At 33.3% G+C, this 15,809-nt stretch overlaps 1 protein-coding gene across 11 annotated transcripts in view; it reads right to left on the minus strand.

Annotated features, from left to right (window-relative positions):
• The window catches only part of SK (small conductance calcium-activated potassium channel), an 848,626-nt gene that overhangs the window by 324,309 nt on the left and 508,508 nt on the right, over positions 1-15,809 (minus strand). For 8 of the 11 annotated variants that reach the window (XM_083140995.1, XM_083140996.1, XM_083140993.1 and 5 more), the window contains exon 3: positions 2,503-2,604. The exons of the other annotated variants lie outside the window; for them this stretch is intronic. In XM_083140995.1, coding sequence (XP_082997121.1) covers positions 2,503-2,604 — 102 coding nt within the window. The remainder of the gene's footprint in view (positions 1-2,502; positions 2,605-15,809) is intronic. 11 annotated transcript variants of the gene reach the window in all.

A 15,809-nucleotide genomic window follows, 5' to 3' on the forward strand; every position in this document is an offset into this window, starting at 1 on the left:
CTTCTTAAAAATCTCTTAATTTATTAGATAGGTATTACTCTATGCTATCTTTAGAATACCTTACTTTGTTATTTTTATAAATTAATTCATATGCATTCCTCAACACATATTGTTCTTATTTGATATGTCTCAGTTTAATATATTAGTACATATTAATTTCTTACTTTATTATAAATTTTACGAGAATTGAATGAATCAATATCATATTTAGCTCATACTAATGCTTATTTGTTTCGATTCTGTTAAACATTTCATGTTATATTCAAATATATAGACCTAAAATATAATGTTTATGTAGTAATGTTAGAGTTCAATATCAAAGTTTAAGTATTGCGAAAAACTCCAATGTTGTCATGCTTCATTTCTTATTTTTTAGTTAATTTCAGTTAATTTATATTTATTAAACCGCATTATCGTCATAAGAGAGGACAATGTAGAAAATAAAGTATCAAGATTCAGCGAATTATTAATACTCCGAAATTATAAAATTACATTTTAATAAAGAATATTTTATTTGCGAGTTAGAAACTTATCGATTAAATGTTGTTTTTGTATTTGTCGCTACACAATATAATCAAACTGATTTATGTTATATTTTAACACTTAGAAACGTGTCATGGGTGAATTATTTAAATTGTTTACATCATACTTTCAATTTAAACTGAATTTAAGTGTAACATGGAGTTCTTTAAAATTCTCAAAACAGCATTGTTTTACTGTAAATCTGAATTTATCGAAGAACCTAATTTCTCATGTATTAATTTGTTCATTATTATCTTCCTTATCTTGATTAATATCTTAATATACAAACAGTAAACTGAAGCTTCTAATACGACTGTATGTTGAATTTTTAAGGGTACATTTCATGTTAACTTAAGGAACAGGAGTTTAGTCTTTAGGATATAAAGGTGAGAAATTATATTTATATTCCACATATTTCCTTGTTATTCCCACCAAACTATTCCGGCAAAACATTTCCAATAATTATAAAATGTGCTCTCCTCTATCCATGCCCTGGTGATAATATCAATTTAGCGAAGTGGCCTCTTAAAAATTGCAATTCGTGCAGCTTGCTTAGTGGTGATTGAGTGGTGTTGAAGAAACTAATACAGGTTGAAGAAAAATGAACATAAGAAAGGACATTATGTAAGAAAGTGTTAAAAAATATAAAGTGAAAGAAAATCAATACAGGGAAAAGAATAAGATCTATTACAAAACGACTAGGAAAACTATAATTTAGTATAAAGTTCCAACACAATCATGAAAAAGTTCTGGATAAATTCCATATATTCCTCAGATCAACAATCGTGAAATAACTCTGCACTATCAGATTTGTTGTTTTAGAAAATGAAATACTAAATTAACTTCAAACTTGAAATAATTACGATACAGAAAAGCAGAATAGATTATAACGTAGTTAAAGAACAGTACTGACTATAAATGTAGAGGAAAATGAAATAATGTAACACATTCTTTTTAATCTCTGAGCTTACACTACTCCACGGTGATACACATCGAAATTATCTACAATCTACTTTAGATTCCTATAATAGTGGTTCAGAAACTAATTTATATTTTATCGAAAATAAACAAAGCCTTCTATTTAAGTCCTAGTCTACAACTGACGCTAATTTATAGATATTAAAGTCAATCTGAAATATTTCCTTTCTATATTTAATGTATTTGGTTTATTTTACTTCGCTTTTCTGTCACGAATGGTATATTTAATGTACTATTATAGAACAACTACATAGGTATTTTCTCAAATAAATCAGGTAGAAACTGAACATAGTCCGTATAATAAGTTACTAAACAGATACTATGGTCAATTACAATGATAAATTTTGTATATTAATTAGGCCTAACTAGTATTAATTATATATAATATTTATGTAAAATTTAAATCTTAGAATGTATTTTCTGAACACATTTCAATTACGATTTGCTTGCTTTGTCAAAAGTTATTCTATTATCTATTCATTAGTATTTATTTTCTGACTATTAACTATGATTTTAAATAACTGTGACAGTAAATATTACTATTTTAGATTTCTTTCAAATGCATTACAAATGAAATTCCTACTGAAATGATACCGTTTTGTTTGTATTATGATATTTCCCCATAAAAGTCTTGTCTTGAAAAGTGTGTTTTGCCACTTGACGATATGGTTAAGAAAAAGAGATATTTCTGTACAATGTGAGGTTGTTTGGTACAACTAGAAAAATACCAGAACACTAGAACTGAATAGCTTGAAGAAACTAAGGTGCTGAAATAGGCTGAGGTTAAAGTGGATGTTTCAAGTTGAAACAAAGGTGAAATGATGATCTGAGAAAATTAATGTAAACTAATAATAATAATAATAACAAAAATAAAAACAGGGACTTTTAACTATGCTGGCTTGCTGATGAATAGAAAAAAAGTTCTATCTAAGTGCGCTTTGCAATTATGTAAATGTTTTTTGTACTAATTATTTACAAAACTTCATGAATGGTTTGCCCCACCGTTTTCACGTGGCTGACAGTCTCGCTGGTGGCATCCGTGTAGGCCCTTCGAAATCTAGATCTTCTAGCTTGCGTCAGAGTTTCTGGGCGCAGAAGAATACCCTGTCAACCAATAGATTTAGTTGTTAGTGGGGGGAACAGATATTTTCTTCGGTTAAAACTTTTGTTTATATTTGCGATATCAGGAACACAAATACAGAGATGGGGAGGATGGAACAATCACACAAAGGATGAGCTAATTCTACAACGGGTTTGAATCGAAGGTTGAATTACAATTTATGCACACTCAAATCCTAAAAATAAACCCTGGTTACATACCTATGCCACTGAAAGGCAGTTTAACAATAATGTATTTCCATTTCTATTCTATTTAATGTGTATTTCAACATGATCAATATAAATTATTTTCTATACAAGATTTCCATAGTACATATGCAAGAATTTGCAAAATATGTAGGCTTATTTGTAATTCCGAACACTAAAATGTATGCAATATGACCACAATGATTGCACTTTTCAAAATAAATATAAATTTAGATTTAATGCTGAATAGTATTAAATTAGTGACCATGTTTCAGCCTCAAGAATCACTTACATAACAATCTCTTGTCAAATATAGAAAATATATGTTATAGCTGAGATTGTTCGTAATTAATTTCTAAAAAATGTTATTACAATAGCAAGAATAAGTAGCTTACACGCAAGTCCTATAACAAAGAGACTTCTTATATTTTTACGTATGATGTAATTTTAAATCGAATGTTCTGGTTTGGTTTTTATATGTGAAAAGTAGCTATGTCATTTCCGGATATGTTTTACAATCTTAAATATTATATTATCTTAAATGCACGATCGCACAATATAATGTGAAATGCAATTTTTATTTTAAGTTATCTATTGTGATAATCATCTAATGGATCATTATTCCTATATTATTCTGTAAGTCCATTATATCTGTATATTTTAAGGAAGAAACACTTTAATGCTGTTACTAGATATTATGTAAAATCAATTTTGATATTGATATTATCATGCGATATTGTAGTTTTAAAATGTTTGTAATCTGGATTGAGATAGATCTAAATAATGTATAATTAATATTCGTGAAAAATATATGATATGAGTGATTACATTTCTTAATACAGAGACCTTAAAAGTGCGCTTATTAGAAGTTCAATATTTTGTTCAAAACTCACACATAGAGAAATAAAGGCAAGAAAGATGTAAAACGAAAACTGGAGACGTTGTTTCATTTATGTCAAACACAGAACATGCGAGAAAGTTTCAATCTTTCAAAACTTTTTCAAGTGATTAAATGCTCCCAAACCTTGGCTTTCGTTTGATGAAGAACCCTTGACATCTGTAAAATTGAGGGTTAAAAAGTAATTAGTCAAGTATAAATTAGGTTAACGTTAGTTATTCTAAGAAAAGTTATGATAATTTATAGATTTGTATTACAATTTATTCTAATATTATCCCATTACAGGGCTATGTCAGAAACATGTTAGTGAAATAATCATATAACGCGAGTTGTACAGTGTTCGTTGAATATGTATAAATAGATTACAATATTACTATTACGTAGTGTTCGTTCAATGTGTATAACTATGGATTACAATAACTATTACATATATTTCAGTTTACTATTAGGTATTTGAGTGTGCACAACATATAGATACATTTTTACAAATACTGCTTATTCCAGTCACTTTGGAACAACGAGACAGAGTACAAGAATGTAAATTTTTATGCAGACACATCACAATAGAGGACATTAGACAAACACTAACAAACTATAGTATGTACATGAACATAAAGACAGAAGGAAGAAAGAAATAATTATGCACAAAAGGCAAACGCAAGACATAAGACCAGACGAAACTCCACAACTGTCACTGTTAATTATACTTGACGAAACAAACAACTAAAGCATTGTTCAAATTTACATATGTTTATGGATGTAGTACTGTGTGGTGTATATTAAGAACAATTATATTTTGTTCTAAGCACACTATATGTATGCCACTAAATACATGCATTTTCAATGCATTAAGCCTTTCAGGCCTGATCTTATAATGAGTATTTTTATGGCTAGTGTCAAAAAATATATTTCGTTAATAGTATTTGGATATTATTGGATATTATTCAATGTTAGACATATAGGTAATATTAAAATTCTCCTAACGAAACACCAAGAAACTTATTATAAATTTGAGTTCCAAATACAGTAATAGTTTACATTAATGATTTATAATTAGGTAACTAATCTTATGTACAGATTATTTTTACTATTAAAGATTTAGTAAGATTCGAGTTAATATTTTCTCTGGTGGTTATGTGCTACAAAAGAAAGTACTTGAATACGTTTGAAACTATAAAATTTATATTTTGAATGTTGAAAATTAATATCACATTTTTGACATATTTTTAAAGAACCGATAAGTGATGTAATAAGTAGGCTTTCCAAAACTATCCGAACATACCAACAAATACTATCTAGGCTTCAGATCGTTTATTTGTCTTTGTAAATAGGATATTTCGCCAAATGCTTTGTCTAAGTGAAAATTTTAGTAGAATTTGAGAAAATGCAAAAGAGGATGAGAAGAAAATGGATGCAAAGAAATTAAAACTTTCAGTACATACATTAAAGATGGTATAAGAGAGTCAAATTAGTAGTAAGAAGTAACATGACATTACACAGTAAGTAAATGCAACGTTACGAAACACCGTGCACAATTACAGAAACAAATAGTACAGGACAAAAATAAATAAAAGCAAGGCAATCATACCTTGAACCAAAATTTCCACAGCAAGCACGTATTATCTTCCGAACCAAAAAAATATATCTTTCACAATAATTCAGAAGAAAATATAACTAAAAGCTTATATTTAAAATGTTGAATCCATAAAAATATAAGGTTGCGCATGAGACCGAGACACAAATCATCCTTACCACAAATCTTATTGAAAAAAATATTATGAAAAAAAAAACCTTTTTAATATTGAAACTGCGTCATTCCATGTAATATTACCATCTAGCACCCATCCTCGATTATAAGCAAATGTTTAGTATTTGTTCATTCCGTCACCTAAGTATGCATGTGCACTCCTGTTCAGACAAAGTGACACACAGCTCAACTATCTAACCTTATAGAATGTGCCAATATATGTGAACAGGAGTATGTTGATTTTGACGAAAACGGACACGTTTTCTAGTTACGGCAAATTGAAAATTACAGGATTTTGTAAAAATGAGTTTCACGTTTTATATATTAGCTCTACATCTATATGAGATACAAAACTCCGTGAATACTTAATTATAGATAGTAGACCGCCACACATTGTGTTTGAAAATGTTCAATATTTTGAAGACACTTATTAAAAAGTTCCCCATCGTCTGCTTTGTTAAATGTTTCATCTTTCCTAGCCAAATACCCCCCTGTAGTGTAATTTATTTAATGTAATTAATTAATGCAATTTAACTTTTAAGGAAGAAATTAGTTCTGCAAAATCCTACTACACAGACACTGTTCTGTGGTTCAGTATGTTTTATACAGTTCATTTTTTTTTTTCGGATTTCAAAAACATTTTGTGCAAGAATTTCATTCTGAGATAATAATTAGGCATTAAAAATCTGTCTAAATTAATATTTCCCAATTCTAAAAAATCCGATCTTTTCACTTTCCTTTTTTTATTCTGGCATAATATATATGGATTAAAGCACTACCAAATGAGTGTTCTCCGTTATCGTTTTTTCATTTTGGAAGCAGAATAGATAAAGAAAATTAACTTGAAATTTTCAAAATGACGTAACTCGCAAACAGGTGCGTTTACCTAGAAAAAAAATACACCCATACTCAGGATATCTGAGAGAACAAATGCTGCAAATTCCGTTAAAATCACGGGAGGTGGTGGCAAATTTCCCCTCCTGCTTTAACACGGAATAACTCGACTATATGTAGGAATATATCTCTAACATCCACACAAATACACATATTCATCTAATTCTCGCACATCTCCCAAACGTATTGTTCGTTCAAATAATAAACGAAGCAACATTAACAACATAAAACAGCAAATCTTGTGCTTAAATAAAATTGAGAAGTAAATGAACCAAGAATACGATATTTTAAGTAACTAGTGATAAAAATAAAAACTTATTGCGGATGAAATTCTCTGCAACACGAAATTAATTAGTAGAATCTACTAGATGTATAGATTTAGTAATAATAAGAATGAGTGATATTGAAATTTCAATATATATATATATATATATAACAAATAATTCATGATTTTTAAACAATTCCAGTATTATTCAGTCTATGTGAAAATACCGGTTTAATATTCGGACCAAATGGTTTTAATTTAATTAAAAATAGTTGTTTTTATTAAATAATACAACATAGATACAAAATACTTCAACTATCCGCTTTAAATTATCGATGTAAATAAATTATTTCAATGCTTCAATTGTTAAAGAAAACTCTTATGTGCTAAAACTGTCGAAATAAATTAAACGAAAAATTCTTGTCATTAAATCATAAAACATATGAACTTAAAACGAAGAAACAAAATATATGGCCATTAAGCAATTCTAAGGAAATAATTCTGACGTCATATGACACTCACAAAAACACAAAATAGACAGTAGAAGAAGAAAAATTTTTACAAATATATTGTAAAGATCGACGTTTTCATGTGCAGTCCTACAGTCATTGGACACACAGTGACGAGTTACGAAACAAAATTAACAACGCTGGAAAAACATACGGATCAATGTAATATTAATACAAATGGGGAAAACACAACGACATCATAATCATTACAGTCATTACGACATTATTAGGGAAACATTAGTTTAAAAAATTAGTGTTAATTAGTGCCATTCTGCAATTAAAAAAAACTGTTCAAATGTTTCCAAAACACATGCACAAACCCTGAAAGTTTGTTGCAAAAGTCATCAAAATAGTAATAATTATAAAAAACCAACATTACCTTACCGTCCACAGTGCTTCTTCCAGCATAGCAGTGAAATAAAACACTATTATTATCTAACATAATAATTCTCACGTGTTACATTCTTGTATGGGAGTTAATATTTAATCTCTGAAAGAAGGGGATATTATGCATGAACTTATTTTTACACTTTGCTGTACAAAGATGTTAAAAGGTGGTATTTTAAAGTGCCAATTACAAAAAATTCACCATGAATTAATCAGATGAGTTGAAACAACAAAGTGAAAACCGTTATACTGACTCCAATTTCAATGCATAATTTTTCATATATAAGGTACGAAAGCTTCTGTTATCAGTGTTCATTTTACAAACGTTAATTTGTTGTTTATACACTAATTGTTTCTACTATGGTAAACTTTAATTTTCAATTTCTCGGTGCTTGATACGTGTATCCGATTCTAGATTATACAATTAGAAATATAAACAGGCTCAACAAATAAATGTTGTTTGTTATATCCCTGGTAACTGTTTGGTAAGCTCGTTTATATTATTTAATTGTATGTTGTAAAACAAGCATGTTTCAAGCATTGGAACGTGGAGAGTATATTAATGTATACCACAAAAGGAAAACTAAATTCATATTAAAACAAATCAAAGTTCATGAAACATAAGCACGAAAGTTAATTGTGTGTGTGTTCTAAATTGCAGAATTTAAACTATAGGTGCGTCTGTAAATCAATTCGTACTCACAATATCTCATTAGTAATTTAAATTCCGAAGCTGGTTAAATTTTTATATCCGTTATTACTTTGTTATTTAACGTCGTTGTCTACATCTTTCGGTAGGATCACGACAGTGAACACGAACAATGATTCATAAGATCGATGAAAGACAAAATAAAATGAGACTCGATCCCTGAAACTCCGAATGCGAGATTATTTGTCGCACACTTAGCTCATTCGGTCACTGCTATCGGCTGGTTAAGATAGCCAATCCAATGCCAATGATTCAATATAGGCCTATCAACTCATACAAAGAACTCCGATCATTCCAAACCAAATCAATACAATCTTAAAACAAATTCTGCCTCTCTATCATCTATTTTCATTAAAGTTGGCGATCTTATTGACACCATAATAAAATGAAAAAAATCAAGGTCAATATGCCAATTGGTTTTGTAGTTAGAGACCTTTAAAGTATTCAAATTTTGCACCAAATTGAGCAAATGGGATTTATTAAAATTTCATTTTAAGTTTATCTAATTGAGCCAGATATACAAGAAATATCTCAATTGAAATCACTTTTATCAATAAATATGCAATTAAAATTTGATAAGATCTTCAAATGAAAATTGTTGCCTTTCGCACAGTTGAGTTGTTAGGCTCCAACAATGTAACATTAATGACAAAGATTCATTGTATAATCGTTTTTTGTCAAATTTAACCCATTGTATCATGAAAAGGATCAAACCACAAATAAATGTCTGATGAAGCGAGCCAGTTTTCTCCCGGAGCGTTACATCGTACAAGTGTATAAATGCATGTAACAAGCGCCTATCTCCGTGCAGGAGTGGTTAGCACAATGCGCTACGACGCCAAAGATTCCGGCCTAGGAATGGGTGTTCCTCAGTTTCATCATATCATCACTCATCCTCATCTTCACGATTAGTCAAAAAAGTGGCACGAAGAATAAAAAAAAATATTTGCAAAACTGAATGGATGGCAAAATATTGAGTGACGTCACTTGAATAGGAACATACATGCTGGCATTATGAGCTGAATAAAATGCACATTATAATAATATTCTGCATCGACATGTGAAAAATCTAGATTTATCTGAAACTGGAGACTTGAGAATCTCCAGTGGATGTGCAGGAAGACTCAAATTCCAATATTCCAAAGAGGAATAAATTTTCTAGGCTACGTCAAGATTGGACGTTCTGGAAATTGCATACTCCAGCGCTCGAAGCTAAGTCGAGTAAATTATATGACAGCCCGCTTCAGGGATATCAAGTTCATTCTACAGGATGCGATGCTTCAGTCCATTATTTTTCACTGTATTGATACGTTGATGTGAAAGGACTGAATCAATAAGGCATGTCCGTTAGGATGGGAGGTTGGATGCAAAATGACGTTTTACTTAATCAACGTCTTGCTGAAAATTCAGCCAATAATCAGTTAAGAATGTACAGTGATGGAAAAAAGTTCTTCCTCATAAGACTTTAATGGCAGTAAATAATGCCGGAAGGGTAGGCAACACACATTGCACCATTAGGTGATCGGGTGATTCTGTCTGTCTCAAGAGCAACTCGTCTTTCATGCAAAAGCCTACAGGCACAGGAAATGTAGGAAAGTCACGTGACTTGTCAGGTGGAATGTTGTTCGTCAGAAAATCGCCTTTTCTCAACCCAGGTCGCAGAACCGACAAGAGCTATCCGTTATATCTCCGAAAATGATTCCCCTAAAAACGTTGAACGAAACGCTAAAACAATTCTTGCCTTAATTACTGTATGTGCCGCAGTAGCACAGTCGTTAGGGCGTTTTATTATCATGCGAGAGATCTGGGTTCGATCCTCGACGGGGGATAATTGGGATTTTGTCCACCTGTTCAAGCTGCTTCGGTGCCCACCCAGCGTCGTATAAATCGGTACCTGGAGGAAACTCTGGGGAAGGGGAGGGGTATGGTGGCCAGGGGCGTGGTGCTGATCACATCATTCCCACCTTCCGCCTGATGAAGAAAGCGTGGGGCCCTAACTCCACTAACTCCACCCCCCCTATATGCCTTCATGGCTTGGTGCAAAGCACAAGGTAGGACTTTGCATTTTAATTTACTATACATCCCAATTTTGTCGTAACAAAACTTCCCAATCTCTACGTGGGCTTTCTTCCAAGTTCCGTAGGGATGTGAATAGGCTCCAATATTTCTTGACACAATTCATACATGTTATATTTCCTTATAAGAACAACAGCCGATATATATTTTGTGTCTTTTTTTTGGCGGGGAGGTATAATCCAAATATGTGAGGTGATCCTTTTCCCACTACTCACTCCATTCTCAGAAATAAATCGCAATTCCAAACACTGAAAATGCAGCACTTTCTACATCTTAGCATGCAAATATCTACATAGTAGCAAAGTAATGTGTGGAAACAGAAAAATTAACGATTTGTAACGGCACTCTGGAAATCTTTTACAAGTAGTTTATTCTTTTCAATTTGAACTGACATTCACAACATTCATTAACGATTCCAATATTGACAAACGAATAGCTTAGGCGTTCTGCTACTTTCAATTCTTGATTATCGTAGTCACCGTAACTCTCTCTCTCTCATCCTTCCCAATGGCGCTGTAGTAGAGTAGTCGCATTGTAATCAAGGAGTCCCCTGTTCGATACCCGGTGGAGACACAGTGGTTAGGATCCCACTTTAAACTGTAGATGCAGTCTTGATTAGCCTTTGTGTGCATAAAGTGGACTTAAAATACCAAATGAAAATAAAAATCAAAATCACCGTAACTCTCTACACAGCCAGAGGATCCATTTTTGAAACCTGTTGAGGCTTAGATGTAGCATTGCATTCGTATCATTACCCATCATCTTCGTCGTCGCGATTATCGCAAGAGGTAAAAATGCGACACAAAATAACCAAAACAGAAGCTTGGAATCAATCTGAATATTGGTTTCGTTGGATACGTGGTAGAATTGTTTTAAATATCACTTCCTGTGATGTAATAGGGTTTTTGATTAAGGACCATTTGTATAATGCATATCGTTGATGCGAACAATAAGTAGTTTCACGTTCACCACACTCTTCGGTTGTTTAGAAATCGTAAGGAAGAAGGATCTCTAAATTTCCGCTTTCACATGTCAATGAAACTTTAAAATAAGTTCAGTGTAGGTCACAAAAGAGATTTACACATTGTTATGATATATTTTAAACACCACGAAATCTAATTCCAATAGAATACGATACTACTCCTTACGTTCCTGTAAATGTTCACCATTAGTCTGGCAAAATAAAGTAACTAAGATTGCCGTGTTTCCTTGAGGAAAGATAAGGCGCCTGCTTGTAGCGAGCAAGCACCAACTGCTTCGATCATTGACCTTCACTGCCAGAATGACTCACAGCAGGCCTGCGCTCGTTCCAGTGTGCATATAAAACAGGTATTTTATTTCGTTCGTTCCAATCCACAGTTATATCAAGCTAACATTCTAATATTTTCGTAAAATATGTAGTAAACAAGTTGTATAGATTATGGTCTTCCAGAGTGTTGTTGCCTGCTATTTACACGCGGGAGATGGGGGTGTTGTTAACATTTCTGAACCCAAAGGTCGAGCACGAAGGAAAAGTTGTGTAAGCATTGGAGGTAATAACAAGGTAATAGAAGTTGAAGGAAATGCTGGAATAAATTATATCAGAAATTGAGTAAAAACGGTTCTCATCACACATAGTGCTATCAGATCACTCGTCAGCGAAAAGTAGGACAAATTGTCTCAAAATGTTGAACACGATCGTATTTGCAGTAACTATAATAGGTTACTAGGACATCTTAGCATATAACGAGAATATGACACATCTTCAGCTGAAAAATTAATGTTGAAGTGAACGGTTGAGTTCAAAATTCCTCAACTGCTAATTAATAGCACGGCTGTATGTGATTTCAACTTGTGTATGTAAGACAGAACGTTTTTCGTCGATATGGGGCCAGGAAGTGAAAACAATCCATGAATTCGGGAAGGAAAAAATGCACAATTTCGTAAACAAAGTCTGGAAGTTCTTGTTTATTAATATGTAAAAAAAACTACTATACACTGGGAAAAAACAGAATTGTGTGCCTTATTTCTCCAATAAGGAGAATAATTACTTGTTACTTCGAACAAATTACCGACACTTATATCGATAAAACTTCACAAATTAAGCACTTTTATACATATATCCGGATTTTCCGGATCTAGAAAATCGTGAAGTAATTTCTGACTTGGGATTGTAATTGCTTTTCCGAACATCCAGTAGCAACCATGCACACTCTTTGATTTAAGCATACTTCTCCAAGGAACCACGTTATCTTAGAATTCCCTCAGTTTTTCTGTTTCTCCATCTAATTTGAAGTTACGTGATGCTCAAAATACGTATAAGACATTTGAGATTTCTTTCAAATTCCTTCCGGAGACCAGACACAACTATAAAATGTAGGACACGTCCGGAAATAAGATTGATTCTTATAAGTATTTTTATTTTCTTATTTAGCGTCGTTTTTCTTTCACCTCTTGCTAATCGCGACGACGAGGATGAGTGATATGATGAAATTGATGAAGGGGCACTCACAAAGAACACCCATACGCACGACGGGATTCGAACCCAGGACATCAGACATCGTAGCGCACTGTGCTAACCACTCCGTCACGGACGGAATTCTTATAGCCCTAATCGTTCCTCAAGCATATTTCCTATCTTTAACTACACACGAAACATAATGAACAATCTAAATAAACAGGCGCCAGTTCACACTCTAACCGTAAAAAAACATATGCATGTGAAAATGCAAAATAATATTTATTTTTAGGTAGTTGTGACTTATTATTGTATATTAAAGAAATATATTAGTGATAAAATGACGGAAGTAGAGGAACATCTCCAATGAAACACTCATGCCTTATGGATATTTTTATTTCTTGCCGAACAAGGTTCCGAGTTCGAGTTCCGACCAAAATGGATTCATTGTGTATGTTCATTCATGTCTTTAATGTAATCATAAATCGTCGTCATGAATAATTTAACTTCAGAGGAAGAAAACTGAGGTAATTACTAATAAAAACAATAACAAAACAAATTTGATCTTAAAGCCATGGCTTTGCGCTACATATTCCATCACGGGGATCATAGGCGTGCGCCCATGGGGCCAGGGGGAGGGCAAATGCACCCCTAATCATGGACGTCTGCAGATTTTTTCCACGAAGAGACAAGCAAGGTATTTTTCCATGGGGCATATTACCCCGATAATAGCGTTGCATTATCGCATTCCTGCATCCTCATTATAATAATTAATGTAAATTATTATGACTGAAATCAAATTATACATGTGAAAACGTACTTTTTGGTTGACATTCGTTTTCTAAGGGGAAGTTGTGGCAATCCTTGCCTCCCTTTCAGACATCTATGCCCCTATATTATTATAATTTCACCTAGAAATTTAGGATAGATGAATCCTATCGCCGTTATTAAACTATATTATACTCTTAAAGAAAATTAAGTATTTTCAAGCCGATGAAAGTTCAAGGCAACTAGTGTTGCCCACGGGACGAGACAGAACAGGCTTTTAAAAATTCGAGACGAGACGAGATTGATCATGTGTCCCGAGACAAACGAATATTTTCGAGACGAGACAGCATTTCACAGCATTTCCACGAGACGAGACAGGCCAAAGTCTCGTCTCGTGGGCAACACTAAAGGCAACTACGGGGGAAGGGGGTGCAGTGCCAAAACCACAGCCCCCCACAACCTTGAACGGAAATCAATTTTAGGGGGCAAACATGAAAGTAAAGGAAAGCAAGAATAGCAGAATCTAAGAGTAGCAGGACAAAAGGATACTCAAGATGGATTTTGTTTTCACGTCTTTCTTGCATTATTTCTTCCTGACTGCCCAGAGCACCTGCGGGTGGGGGGACAGAGCTGCAATTGCCCCCTTGATTTCAAATTTTATATAAATATAAATACCTTTTGTAAAATGTTCTTGCTCGCTTCGCTCGCAATGTGTGCTTTTCTTGCAGTCTAGTCAAGTTCAGAGCCGTAGCTAGGGGTCGGCGGGAGTTAACCCTGGACGCCAAACGATCTAAATGAAAAAAAATGTAAAAGAGAATAATATGGCGCTCCATGAATTTTTTCCCCATATTAAATCGACATTGTTTTCATTTTGCAAAAATTTGGATCTGAAAATTTATTGATCGCTTTGCTCGCAATTTGTTTTCTGTAATGCATTTTATATTACCGAGGAGAGAAGTACTGCTGCTAAAAGGTTTTCTCTTAAGTGCATTGCATGAACAATTGTTTGGAGGAAAAGGAACGCGCACATTTGAGAGACAATTTATATGATTTGTACTGTTGGTATATATATATATATATATATATATATATATATATATATATGTATGTATGTATGTATTTATATGTGTGTGTGGGGCGGGGGAAGGGGTGTATATATAAACACACCCATCAATGCAATAAAATTTAAACAAGTGAGATGAAATTACGTTATTCTTTTCCGGCCTGAAATATAATGAAGGCTATCCTTCCTCTAATCAGAGCGTCTGCGCACCCCAATGACGGGGACTGACACTTTACGTAGGTGTAGACACGCTTCGTACAATTTGATGATATCGCGATTACGTAATGGATGTGCAGCCACTTAACTGAAGCCCCCCAAATTCACAATTTATTACTAAATTGTAAATTAGCATAATATCACATAGTTTACCTATTCATAATATGCGCCGCTTTTGTGCACTTTGTGGATTGTGCATTAATCAACATCAGGTTAATCGCGGCAGGAAAAGTTGAGGGAAAATTACTATGAAGCACAACGAGGGGGCCCTTGGTTCCCGATTAATGAAACTTTGTCTACATGCAACTGAGTCGCTGCGTGAAATCGCTGAAAATGTCATTTATTAATTCCTTAATTTTGCTTATTTTATATTGCTTTTCTAACACTTGGCGTCAACAAAGGCGATGAGGATGATTAATGAAGTTATGAAATAGATGATAGGACATGATGATCCATGTCTTACACAAAATTCTAAGTTGGGACTAATGAATATCGATTCGTCTTATCATTTGTCAAGTAGTTGTTTTTTAACTCCAATCTTTTTCAAGGACTTCTGGGTTGACAGCATGTGTGTTGCGCGATGATGATTCGACGAAAACCACCATTTCAGTGAACTTTCTTGACAATGACTCTAATATCAGTAAAGAGAACATTTTCTTACGAATAGCTGTTGTTAAGAAACCAATTCCTGAAACTTTTTCTGGTGGTCTCACGGCACCCAGCTGTTATTTGTTATGGCTGGGCCTGGGGTATGACTCACGCTGCTGTCAATACTCAATCATTCCCGAGAATCCAGGTCCGCCAGGCAAACCCAAGCGACAATTTTGTTATTTGGGTTGCATAGACAACAGGCTTTAAGATGTTACGATATCGTAGGTCTCGTGGCCCAAGAACTATTTTCCATGACTGTACAGGGCACTGGCGTATACAGGGGAGAGCTGATAGGGCTGCAGCCCCTACATAAATATTGGAAAAATCAAAATTTTGAAATGAAAGCAGTACAGATTTTGGGAAATACCCTACCAGTTGTCTTTG

This window comes from Lepisma saccharinum, chromosome 19 (assembly GCF_977018435.1).
Source record: "Lepisma saccharinum chromosome 19, izLepSacc3.1, whole genome shotgun sequence".
Classification (NCBI taxonomy): Eukaryota; Metazoa; Arthropoda; class Insecta; order Zygentoma; family Lepismatidae; genus Lepisma; species Lepisma saccharinum.